At 39.8% G+C, this 13,577-nt stretch overlaps 1 protein-coding gene across 2 annotated transcripts in view; it reads left to right on the plus strand.

Annotated features, from left to right (window-relative positions):
- The window catches only part of ppp2r5b (protein phosphatase 2, regulatory subunit B', beta), a 51,445-nt gene that overhangs the window by 33,682 nt on the left and 4,186 nt on the right, over positions 1-13,577 (plus strand). For both annotated transcript variants that reach the window (XM_088073236.1, XM_088073235.1), the window contains 7 exons: positions 1,864-1,923; positions 4,845-4,953; positions 8,824-8,877; positions 10,498-10,548; positions 10,766-10,885; positions 11,159-11,286; positions 12,384-12,485. In XM_088073236.1, the coding sequence (XP_087929362.1) occupies positions 1,864-1,923; positions 4,845-4,953; positions 8,824-8,877; positions 10,498-10,548; positions 10,766-10,885; positions 11,159-11,286; positions 12,384-12,485 (624 nt within the window). The remainder of the gene's footprint in view (positions 1-1,863; positions 1,924-4,844; positions 4,954-8,823; positions 8,878-10,497; positions 10,549-10,765; positions 10,886-11,158; positions 11,287-12,383; positions 12,486-13,577) is intronic.

The raw sequence follows: 13,577 nt of genomic DNA on the forward strand, positions 1-13,577 counted from the left end.
ACAACAAAAAAAATCTCCCAAAACTCAACAGCATAGTCTCTTTCCATAAATCAAACCCAGTTACCCAAGATAATCCACAGACCTCATGTAGGAACTATTTTCTTTTTACTGAACTACACCTGTCAACCATATTACCGCACAGAAGGAAGTGTGCATCTACTCACGGACCAGAGACTTCTGACTGCACGAGATGTCTTAATCTGAGCTGTGATGTTAGCTAGCTCAGTGGTGCTAGGTGAGCTCCTTTCTGTGCGTTGATTCAGTTGGCGGGTGTAGTTTGGTAGACAGAAAATAGTTCCAACAAAACTGCTCACCAAAAGGTTTGTGGATTATCTCAAGTAATTAGGTCATGATTTGTGGAGAGAGACATCGCTGTTTAGTTTTTCAGATATCATTTTTTGGCACTTTGAGCACCACAAGCTGAATGCCACCTAGTTCCATTATATTTGAGGGAGGGCAGCCATCTCTATGGCCGATATTTCCAACACAATCTAGATTGATAAATACAGTAGCACTACAGGAAGGAGAATAATGTGTGTTTTTGATTTGGTGGTTAACTTTCCTTTCAACAGTTTTCCCACACAGCTGCTTGTTAATATTGTCTGCATTTTGACACGTCGTCAACATTTTTGAGAAGCGCAAAGTGCTACATGCAGTATCTTCTGGCTCAGATACAGTAGCACTCATCCACACATGCACACAAACAGGCACAGGACGTGCACAAACGTGACCATGCACATTTGCAGTCATAGCACTGTCTGGATCAGCGATGCATCTCCATCCTGCATCTATCCTGAGTGTTAAATCATCATGTGGTGACACAAATCTTGTCAAATAATTGGTTAAACGGCTCTGAGTAACAAGAGTGCTATGATGTGCACTCATGTTTCATCGTGTTCCTTCCCTGAGTGTGGCTGAACTGGTGTGTTTGCAACATAATTCAAGCACAGGAGAGCTGCAGCACGCTCTGTTTCTGTCACAGTTAACTGGTTTCAGTGTCATTGTTTGTTCTGTACACTTTGACAGGTAAAAGATGCAGCATAAATATAAATCTTCATAATTGTTAGTATAATTTCTTCCTTTATAGGAAGTTATCCAAACATGTTATACTATTTAAAAACTGTGATTCTTTAAGCTGATTTTGCTTTTTACTTAACCTTTTGATGTCTACATTGACATAATTTTTCTTGTACTGCTTTCCTTTGCCTTCACAAGTATTTAAACTTTCAAACCCTCAGCAAATTTGTTTGGAAAAAAGGCTATGAGCAACTTGGCAAGAATTGTTTGCAAACTGCAGGAAATTAATAGATTAAGGGAAAAAGATTAAGCCAGGGAATAATGTTCAAAAACTATATTAATAATTATCAGAATTTTATATTTAAATTTATTTGACATAATTATAATTTTATGCACATTTTTTCAGGTCATTTCATGGTTTATTTGTTTGTTTGTTTTTTAATTGTTTATTTATTTATTTTCTAAATTTCTGGTTATTTTCTTGTTCTTTTTTTTCTAATTTTGGGGGTAATTTAATTTCTCTTAAAGTTTCTTATTGCCTTATCTCCTTGTCTCCATGTTGGTAATTGTTATAATTTTATCTTCTTCTAAATTTCAGGTTATTTTCTTGTTCTTTTTTTTCCTCTACTTTTGGGGGTAATTTCTCCTTAAGCTTCTTATTGCCTTATCTCCTTGTCTCCATGTTATTAATTGTTCTATTTTTTAATTTTTTTTTCTAAATTTCTTTCCCATTTTATAGGGAAAAAAAGCTGATTTACTCAGGTTTCAAAGGGTTAAGTAGAACAGTTACTTGACCTATAGATGCATCATTGTAACATATCACTCTGTATTGTGTCTGATCTTCAGGTTCATATATGAAACTGAGCACTTCAACGGAGTCGCGGAGCTTCTGGAAATCCTCGGCAGGTTCGTGTCTTCACACCTTTGGAGCATCCTCTGCTGCACTGGAGGACAGCATATTTTGTAGTATATCATGACTGAATGAATGCATTTGGAGTTGAGTCTAACCACACACACATTTCCCTACACACACACTGTACTTGGCCAGCTGCTGCTATTCATGAGACAGCTGGTAACCCAATGAATTAAGTAACTCCGAAAAATGGCGACAAAGCACAAGCACCACTGAAACTGCTCAACACAAAAAACAATATGCATTTATTCTGGATTTATTATCATGATTCCCTCTTATCAGCTAAACACAACAGTGGGTGAAAAGCCCGACAGAGTGAGAAATGAGCTACAAGGCACGGGGGGAAATGAGCAAATGGTGGGAGGTGGCAGGGAGAAGAGACAGAAAACGAGAGGGGGGTTAAAGACACAAATGAGAAATGACTCAGGTTTGTATAGTTTGTTGCTTTGTCTCTGAGGCCAGTGAGAGAAATATGAGCGGGTAGAAATGAGGAAAGAGCAAGGATGGAGGCTAAACTGATAAACAAACACGTCTTGCTCTCCGCTTGCGTCGCAAAAATCAATGGGAACAAGAGCAGAAAGATGAGTGAAGAGAAAGAAAGGGAGGGAGAGAAAATGGAAGATGAATACACTGGTGATCTTATCTAGTTTGTTTTCACTCCCTCTGTGTGCAGAGTGACATTAAAGGGATAGTACAACATATAAAAGATTTGGTTTCTTTGTGACTAAACTGGAGTCAAGGTGTGTCTAGTTTATCTTAGACTGGAATAAGGGGAACCAGCTAGCCTAGCTCTGTCTAAAGCGTTAAATTATGACTACCCCAGAGAGATTGAAAACACATTTTAGCCACTTGAAAGAAGGCCTACCTAAATATCATAATCAGTCTAAGTGGATGCTATATTTAGAGTATTTTCCCTGTTTTATCTCGCCGTCACACAGCCTTGTCCCTTGGCACTACATTTATCATCCGTCGCCGGTCAGCTGTTTGGGTCAGAAAGTGCCGTTACTGGTTGTTACGCAATCCGACTAAACCTCTAAATGACTCGTATCCTGTTGCTACTCATAGTGTGAACGGAGCTTTAGAGTGAAGATCAAGGTTTAGCTAGCCACCGTTTGGCTAGCATGACTACAAATTAATTGACTTTCTCTGAAAAAGAAATGTCATTAAAACTTCATCTCACTTTGGTGTTAAGTAATTCAAGTTACATGATAACCTAGCTACTAAGTCTAAGAAGGTAGGTAGTGGCCTTTTTATGCTACACTTGGATAAAAGGAGAGGGTGGTTACAGTTTCTTTTTTGGATAGAAAGCAGATGAAAGTATGTAAGGTGTAGACACTACAGAGCCCTATCACTCCAAACCAACAATTAGTTTGTTAAGTTGACATACTGCTGTTTCATAAACAGACATGTTGATAGTGCTGGAAGATTGAAACAACAGAGAGCTGGAGAGACAGACAATAAACAAGATGACAGAAGATGAGAAATCCGAAAGGGAACAAACAAATCAGTATAAGAGTCAATAAATATTAATTTCTCTCAAGGGCGTTCTGGTGGCTGACTCAAGCCTGAGCCCTCTTTCTTTGTCTTCATTATTCGACACTAATATAAAAGTGCCTTCAGATGATCTTTATTGATGTTAAACATAGAAGAAAGTAAAGAGAGTAAAAAAGAGGGAAGGATTTATTTCCGGACACTGAGTTTAAATGTTGGTTAAGTGCAAAAGTTGGAGAAAAAAAAAGTCAGAAATGGACGCTGACTTTCAAGTTGATTTAGAGCAAAGAAGAGAGGGAGTTAGCAGAGAGGAGGACTCCAAGGTGAGAAAACAAGAGGAAGGAATGGAGGGATGAGAGATGGAGAGAGGACGAGTGAGTTAACAGTGAGTCAGAAGTGGAGGAAGGAGGAGGGAGAAGCAGCAGAGGAGAGAGAGGTTTGTATTCATGTTGGTGGTAACAGGGGTATTTATAGCTCCTCCCACACACGGAGAGAGGGAGAGAAAGATGGGCGAGCGAGGATGCATGGTACAGAAAGAGAAAGAGAGAGGAAGACAGGAGGAAGAAAGAGAGATTAGAGGAACAGCAGGAGGGAGATATTATTGAAGAAATGAAACAAAGATGCTATGAGAGAATGACGGCAGACAGACAGGTAGACTGATGCGGAGACAAACATAAATAAAGTGCGGCTAAATACGAGTCATACTTTCCGAGTTTAGTTCCCATTCTGCCGCTGCTCGTGCTGAACTACCGCCGTGTCAGTCAGTGTGGCGGTGAACAGAGCAGACCACGCATTTGTCCAGTCACTTGGAAATGGACACAGTACAAGAATAGCCTCCACCGCACAGACGAGCACACATGTGTGACATTTTTATGTAAATACATGCAGCTTCTTGCAATTTAAACCTTTTTCGCCTCTTCTTGCATTGTTGGCTGCTGCTTTACAAATGCATTGTTTTGCACGGTTTCCTGTTGTCAAATTATTCATCTGTAGTTTGGGGTGAAGATGCTTTACAAAATGAAATCCACTACAGACTGATGACTGATGTCACTGTGAAGTTGACGGTGGTTTTCCTACAACGTGCTTCAAACTCTGATTGGCTCCATTTCTCGCGTCACTTGGGGGTTGCATCATAGTTTGTTAACATATCTCGACCTCAACAAGTTGGCGGCATGGTCACTCTTTCTATAAAGCACAGTGTAAAGCTGTGACGCAGGAACAGGACAGCACCTCACATTGCCACCGTCACACCAGTCCTTTTTCAACATGAAGCACTCGCCTCTTTCTCCGTGTCTCTCCCCAGAGTCCCCTGTTCTGTCATATCAGCATATAGACAAAGAGTCACCTGCTTGAACGGCGTTGTTTAGGATTTAGCGAAGTTCTGGTAACACGCATTTACTTACTCTCCTTTTCTCTCCACCAGCATCATAAATGGCTTCGCCCTGCCCCTGAAGGCTGAACACAAGCAGTTCCTGGTTCGGGTTCTCATCCCGCTCCACACGGCAAAGTCCCTTTCCATCTTCCACGCACAGGTCAGTGACATTTTCCTGCACACTCTAGTATTTAAAAGTCTTTGTTTGTACACTATGCCACTTCATAATTGCTAGTACCCTCTGACGTTAAAAACTTTCGAAACCCATTTGTGTTTTATGTAACACCCCAAATGCATTCGCACAGTATCAAAATGTGTTTAATGCAATTTACAGCCGCGTGGGGGAGATGGCTGTTAATATGAAAGTCTGCCGTGCTTCACAACTGCTTCTTCTTGTGTGTGGTTTCTGAAAGCCATCCTGATGCGGTTTACTAGTATGTGGTACCAGTATTTTGGACATTCATTTCACCATTTTTAAGCAAAGCCACAAACTGAATTATGTTTTTGCCCAGGTGTAAAGGCCACTGAATCTGTATTTAGATCTACAACTATCATATGGTTTTGCAGTTCTTCTCCTGACAAAGGCGTGCTTTTAGAAACCCTACTCCTCCAACTATCACAGAATCAAACTGAGGTGTAGGTTTTTATTGGCTTCTCTGCTAAGAAGATATTCAGGGTCCTTATTACAGAAGAATATCCTATCTGCTTGTCTTATCTTAAGTTTCAGTGATCTTCCTATCACTGAAACAATTCCCAAACTCGCGGTTGCCCTCTCCCATCTCAGACCTCCTGTTTTATCTTAACTATAGATATCCCAACTGTAACTGCAATTTTGAGATGATGATGATGAACATGATGATGTCCTGTCCTCCCTGAATCTATGTTTATGATGTACATGAGACATCCTGTACCAGGATTTCATAGGCTCTCATTTGCTTGTTATTAGCTATCTTGCTATCATTTAAAAACAAATAAGACAGGTGCTTAATTTTAGCTCCAAGGAGCTGGGGGCACTAATCATGTCTGTGGAGAATAGGAAAGTCCACCTTTTTGTGATGTTTTCTTCTCAGTCTTTTAAATCGATTTTGAATCTAATTGACTCAAATTAATTATCGAAATTTAAAGACTCATCATACAGTTTGAGCAGCCTTTTAATCATTATATTTTGGATTTCATTTCTTCATTGTAATTGACATACAGACACATTTTTTGAATTTGGAATAGAGTCTATGCCATCCAAATAAAGGATTTATAACTTTGGAAATTCCAAAGTTTGGAAGGTTCCAAAGCAAAATCCCTATCCTATAATATGAGAATTCTTTTTGCTAAATGCGGTTAGTTGCATGTGTGTTTTGTTATTATATGTGTGTTTTGCGTGTTAGTTCTCGTATTACAGAAACATATATCTGTAATTATGAAGATTTGAAATGCAGAAGGAGATGGCTTCTGCAATGAGATTGTACATTGACAAATCAGCCACACATGAATGCCTCTCAAATTTAAAAAAAATCCTGTAATGTATAAAATGTACCACTAGGAGGCAGAGTTGGGTCACACATAATACTGCAGAGAGATGCGCTCACCTTTGAATTCCACTCAGTGTGTGTGCCTTTGGGGTTTTTTTTCCTTTTTTTTGGTGTGTGTGTTTATGTGTGAGTATGTGTGTTTGGGTTATCATAATATTTGACAACACAGATGGCAGCCGGTCTATTGTTTGTGTATGTGTGTTTATGTGTGTGTGTGTGTGCATTTGTTTGTGCCACACATTATTTGACTATGCAGAAGGTGCAGTTTGTAGAGAGGCATGTTTGTGTGTGCATGTGTGTGTGCGCGTGTGTGTATTCTGGTCTCAGCATCACCGTGCCCTACATTTCTCCTCCCCTTCTCCCTCCCTGTGGTTCACACACATACATTATTCACACACTCAAACACACACACTCAGTTTGACAGGGTCACGGGGGACACATGCAAGTGGACAGCAGTTTTCAGTAGGTGTGGCTGTGCGGGAGTGACCCAGTTTTGTGTCTAAATATCAAAATAAAACATCACAGCTGCACCTTTTATCCATCTGAAAGGTTTTTTCAGCACTTTAAATATGTTTGCATCATTCTCTCTGTAGTGTGTGAAGGCTTTTCTCATTTCTGTTCATTTTACTGAATTGTAGTTACAGCCATTAAAGCTATGCTGTTCAACCACAACATGGCTACACATCATGGTTCCAAACATCTCATATCACACTCTCTTCTTTTAACCCTTTAAAACCTGCATACTGGCTTGATGTCTTTAAAAAAACATGGACAGAAGTTATGAGCAACCCAAGAAGCAATGTTTCAAAAATAAGCAAGAAAATTAACTAAAAATTAGTTTAAGCTTTAGCTATGATAATAATAAATGAAGTTTTTCCCCTCGCTTTTTTCTTTATTCCCTAGACATTTTCCCTTCCTTTTTTAAAAATAAATTTGTGTCACTCAACAGCTGCCATTGGGACGTCCACCCAGAGACCTGAAGCCTTGATGGTGTTTACACAAAAATGGTTTTATCCTTGTTTGAAAAATTGAAAAAAAATGTGCAGAATAGAAACTAGCCATACACCAAACAATTCAAATTTGTGATGGACTTTAAACTAAGTGACACTTAGAGTACATCGGCATGATTCACAGATTGCAAATATTCACATTTATGTTGGACAGGGTGACTGAAAGTAGTTTAAAAGCATGTAAAGGCTACATTAATGTCCAGGTCATAACAAATTTACAACCAAGAAGCCAACAGTGGAGCTCTCTGGAATGATTTCATGCTCAAATATAAACCCTAATTTGACCTGTCACCTTATCAAATCAATATTGATAAAAATATCAGCCTAAAAAAACTACAGTGTCCATAATCCTTAGCCTAACAACGGCCTCCTGCACTCACAAAGCCAACATCAGACAACAGAATCCAACATCAAATTTACCCGAGCGCTCTCTCTAAAGCCTCGCTAATACTTTAAATAGTTTGACCGATCAGCACCTTTATTTTAATCCTCCTCTTTTTCCTACTCTCCTTTTATTTCTAACTTGACATCCCTGCTTTCACCGGTCCCTTTTTCTTTTTGCCTGCGCTCCCTATTTCCCTCTGTAACCATGTTGTGGTGCAAGGAGTGAGGGACGGGAAAGTTAGGGACGGAGCGAGCCGAGAAGACAAACAAGAAAGGTGCACCGTAAAAAGGAAAGGGGATTAGACGGGAAAAAAAGATGAAAGCTGTGGAAGATGTGAAAGCCAGACAGACAGAGAGACAGCCGGTGGAGCTACAGGTCAGGAAAGAGACAAAGACAGAGACAACAAAAAACAAGAAAGTAAAAAGTGATTGTCCCACAAGAAAATAGAGAAGAACCATCAATAATCTGACAGAACACAACCTCTACTGTCTGCAACTGTACAGTTGGACACTTTTTTATATTGATGACACCTGAACTTACTTATCTGACAGTGGTAAAACAGACCGGTACAGTAATCATTTCAACAAGGCAAAGGTATAAATAGGATAGAGGCGGAAAGACAGAAAGGCAGAGACAAGAGGTCTAAACTCTATCTCACATTGCCCTTAAGGGACTTTGCGTGTGTGACATCACTCCTTCCGAAGTAAACACACGCACACACAGTCTCCGTCGCCACGGTGCCCACTCGCCACAGCAACCGGCCTGGGCGGAGGGGGCAACCGCAAAACACACACGCACACATGTGCGCACACACACTCGCTGAATAATAGGAAATGATTGCAGATCATATAAGAGGAGACAAGATGTAGAAGTAGACACACACACACACACACACACACACACACACACACTTGTGACACACATCTCTCCTTGGAAAACTTGTCTTTCCGATCTTTAGCAGTGTGTAATCCTGAGGGATAAGTGCTGAGATCCCTCTTGTCTCCTTGACAGCTTCAGGGGATGTGTTTGTGTTTTTCGTGTGTGTGTGCGTGCATGCATGCGTGCATGTGTGTGTTTGTGTTCTAACCTCTTCTCCTCTGTTCTTACAGCTGGCCTACTGTGTGGTGCAGTTTATGGAGAAAGATGCTACAGTGACTGAATATGTAAGACTGCTTCTCATTTCATTTCATTATCGTACTTACACTTATACTACACTTTACAATCAATTATCAAGGCTAATTGAGTTCATATTTTTGTGGTTTTCGCCCCTGATTCTATCTTCCAAGTGCTGTGACATTGAAACTTTGCTAAAGAGGAAGTCAGATGTGGAGAGAAACAATTATAAGTTTAAAGCTGCACAAATTTTTGCTTAAACAATGACTCACATGTGGCGATCTTTAGCTCACCTGCTAGCGTGTGTGCCAGTCCCAACCTGTGGCCCTGCGGCATGTCATTCCCATTCTCTCGCCCACCTTTCCTGTCCATCTACAGCTGTCCTATCAATAATGGCAAACATGGCCATGAAAATAATCTTTAAAAAAAGGCTCACATGTCTGCATGTAAGGTGAAGGTGTCTCATGTGGAGACAAACCTGCAGAGGTTCATGGTGCATTCCATTTGCTCAGAAAAGTTGGAATTTCCGAATTCCCGGTTGGACATGCAAAGTCAGAGAAACCTCACTAACCCTGACCTCATAATCCAATATGGCTGCTTTGCACATCAACAGAAGTGAAAGCTGTCATAATACACTGTTTATTAGCACTTCTGTGGACATGTTGATACAGTGTTTGTTTGCACAAAATACAGCCTAAAGGCACGTGCACATGCCGGGTTTTCAAATACATTGTTTTCAAATACATTGTTTTCAAATACATTGTTCTCAAATACATTGTTTTTAATGGACGCATGGAAGGCATTTTCAAAAGCAAGTGCAACGACGTGCAAGCGTTCCTGAGCACCTCTTTTTAGGGACGCGATGGCTGCGCTGAGATAAGTTCAGCTTTGAAACACAACAGTATGCGATACATGTAATATGAAAGGACCAACCAATCACAATCAGCAGATGTCTTTTCCCTCTTCCATAAGTAATAGTCTGTGATACACATGGAGAACAACTTGATCATTTTTATGTACTCAGAGCTTCACATGTGTCTCACGGACAGTATTTTAGGACTAATACACACTTACAACAACAACAAAGCTTGGAAGATACGGTGCTGGTTATGGTCGCTTAGCAACCTCAGATGCAACCTGCCTCCGCACTCTTGAAAGTTGGCAGTGAGAGGGCATGGTATTGTTAGAATGACGAACCTGGTTTGAACTGGTAATGCAACTTGTTAAAGTTTGCTTGTTTTACCGGAAATATGATCAACGGTAAGACATGATCAACTCGGGTATGACGTCATTCCCACCTCTGACAAAACAAAGGTTGAACCGTAACCATTTACCCGAACTGTCTGTTGCAACATGCCACACAGTTAAATGATTCAACTTTGATCTACTGTATATAATTTTCCTGTGCAATGAGGGGTTATTACCGAAATTCTCGAATCTGAGCATTTACCTCAGTGAGTTTCATGTTATCATAACTGACAGAAATGACGGCCAAAACTCCGAAACAAGTGCTCAGGACAAAGTTAATGACATATTTCTTAATGCATTAGACAGAGTATGAATATGAGTTAATGAAGATGGCGCAGATGGACGTCAGCCAGCCACCCTGCTGAGCAAATGGCTCCAGTGTTTATTCATATTAATGCGCTTCATATTTTTTTGTCCTGCAGATCATCAGAGGGCTGCTCAAATACTGGCCAAAAACCTGCACGCAGAAAGAGGTGAGACAGCAGATAATAAAAATATGCTGATGTTTCTCAGCGTCTCCTGTTAGTCACTGACCAAAAACAGCTGTAACATTTTCTCATGTGATACTCTGATTTCCTTCATTTTTTTTATTGTAGTACAGTATTATGAAGTATTCCTGTTTTGGGAGTCATGCAGATGTCTTTTCTGTCCTTTATGTTTCAATTAAAAAAAATATGCGTCTGTATTCAGGTGATGTTCCTGGGGGAGATTGAGGAGATCCTGGACGTGATTGAGCCGTCTCAGTTCATCCGGGTCCAGGAGCCGCTCTTCAAACAGATCGCAGCCTGTATCTCCAGCCCTCATTTCCAGGTAAACAACACACCTGCTTGCATTCAAACCATGTTGGAGTGTTTGAAAGTAATAATCTAAAACCATATATTGAAAAACATGGAAATAGTTTTTGAAGTTATAAGCCTGATAACATTGATCTAAGCCTATAAGATTTAATATATCATTATAGAAAACAAAAACAATCCACTGAAGAAGACAATAGCAAAAAGTCAATTGCTTGGATAACGTCAAAAACTGCGGGCACAAACGACTCTGACAAAGTCACTTCTTCTGTCTTTGTGTTTGTTTCAGGTAGCGGAGCGGGCTCTTTACTTCTGGAACAACGAATACATCCTCAGTCTGATAGAGGAGAACTGTCAAGTCATCCTGCCGCTGGTTTTCGCCACCCTCTACAGAGTCTCCAAGGAGCACTGGAACCAGTCAGTGGCTCACACAAAAACGCACACATACAAGTCACAACTCATAACTCTTGATTTAAGATTAGAGTTTGCATGCTGGAAGAAGTATTCAGGTCCTTTTTTTACATAAAACTAATAATTCTAGCATGTAAAAATACTGCATTGTAGTAAAGTTTTTCTTGGGTAAACAGAAATTTTAACAGCAAATACACTTGGTTATTAAAAGTGCTTCCTTATATACTATATTATTGAATTATACTAGATTTACATGTCAGCAGCATTTTTATGTCAACATTTCATCATATTTTATGAACTGAGTTCCTATAGAATTTTTCTATTTACAAATTAAACCGTTATTAATAGCCATTGAATATATGTAGTGAATTAATAGATACACGTTTTTCTTCTGAAACGTGAGGTATAATTATAAAGTACCTCAAAGTTGCATTTAAAGGAGCAGTATGTAACTTTTAGTGGCATCTGGTAGTGAGTTTGAACATTGCAACCAACTGAACAGGTATGCCCTCACCCCTCCCTCTCCAAGCGTGCAGAGAACCTACGGTGGCCTTCAGGTAAAGTCAAAATGGAAAATGCTCTCTCTAGAGCCAGTTTTTGGTTTGTCCATTCTGGGCTTCTATAGAAACATGGCCGTGAAACATGGCAGGCTCTGTGGATGGGGACCTGCTCCTAATGTAGACATGAAGGGCTCATTCTAAGGTTACGAAAACACAACAGTTGTTGGTTTCAGGTGATTATACACAAATGAAAAGCTAAGAATATTTCTGCCATTTCTGCCAATAGATGCCCCTAAAACCCACACACTGGACCTTTTAGTAAAAGCACCTACTTTACATCACTGCTAACACATAAGAACAGCATTTAGCATGTACAAGCCTCCTATGATCTAACATTGTTTGCTGAAAAATTAGTATTAGAGCTAATAGTCTACCGGGGACACATGAATGACCCACATATTACTATCCAGGCAACACATATGGTTGCTAGTGGGCTAATCTCCTCAAAACAAAAGGCTTTTTCTGACCTCTGTCTCCTGACCCATAATGCCAGGGGACTGCTAAGCGATCAGGTTCATTAATCTTCTCGCTCCGCGTCTTTAGGACCATCGTGTCTCTGATCTATAACGTGCTGAAGACCTTCATGGAGATGAACAGCAAGTTGTTTGATGACCTCACTGCCTCCTACAAAGTGGAGAAACAGAAGTGAGTATGACTCACTCTCTTTGTGTGTATGTGCGCGCGCGTGTGTATGTGCGTATGTTTGTGTCACTGGATACAACACAACAAGAGGAAGTAATAGAAGGCTCTTAAGTCATGTTTTAGACGGTATTTGTTCCATTATCCATCACATTATATTTCACAATGTGAGTTTGTATCGCTTAGGTCATCTTACAACATGGATCACATCATGATTCCACTCATTCATTACCCTGTTTAAACTCAGGATAGTGGATACTATTGGGAAATAAAATTTCAAGGAGTAGTTCAACATTTTTGCTTTCTTTCTGGGAGTGCCAATATCGATTTCTTTCGTACATTTGTGTGTTCAGTAACAGTCAAGGTGTGGTGATGTTTAGCATAAAGACAGGGGATGACAAGGGAAACAGCTAGCCTTAATTTATTCAAAGTTATGCTTACCAACAGCGCTTTCTCCTAAATTGCATTGTTTCAGAGACACTCATATATTAACCCATCAACTGCCAAACTTGATTTAACAGATGTTTTTTGCCACGACTGCATTTCATCATCTGCATTAAATGCCATAGGATGTCATTCAGCTGAGTCTGTCTACTCTTGTGCTCCTGAGAAATAACTTTCGTAATTTTAAATGTGCTTAAGTGAATTTTTTTTTTGTCAGGCGTAAGCATGAAGGGGATCATGCATTCAGTCATGTGCGTATGTGTGTCTTTCTGTCCGCAGCTAGTCTCACATCCTACTGGACCCATAAACCTAGCATTTATATGCACACTCATGGCTGTATGGCCAAGCTGCTTTGGTTGCGGGTTAGGAGTTTCAAAATTCATAATTTTTTGAAAAACCTTTTTATTGATAAATCTGTTTTATACCACCATATCTGCTGACTCCTTACTCTTCTTAATGGGCCACTAATGATGGAGCAAAAAGCATTTCCGGTTATCAGCGAGGCTAAAATCAAACATTACCTAATATATTGCAGACCAGATTTTTGCCTTTGTTGTGGCTCAAAAACTGTAACTTAAGTTTCATTTTGACCCAGATTATGTGCAGAGTAGGTATTTCATTTCTGTGAAGATCTTATCTTTAATATTCTAATTA

Source organism: Plectropomus leopardus, chromosome 23 (genome assembly GCF_026936395.1).
Source record: "Plectropomus leopardus strain MGB_pleo_1.0 chromosome 23, ASM2693639v1, whole genome shotgun sequence".
NCBI classification, from domain to species: Eukaryota; Metazoa; Chordata; class Actinopteri; order Perciformes; family Serranidae; genus Plectropomus; species Plectropomus leopardus.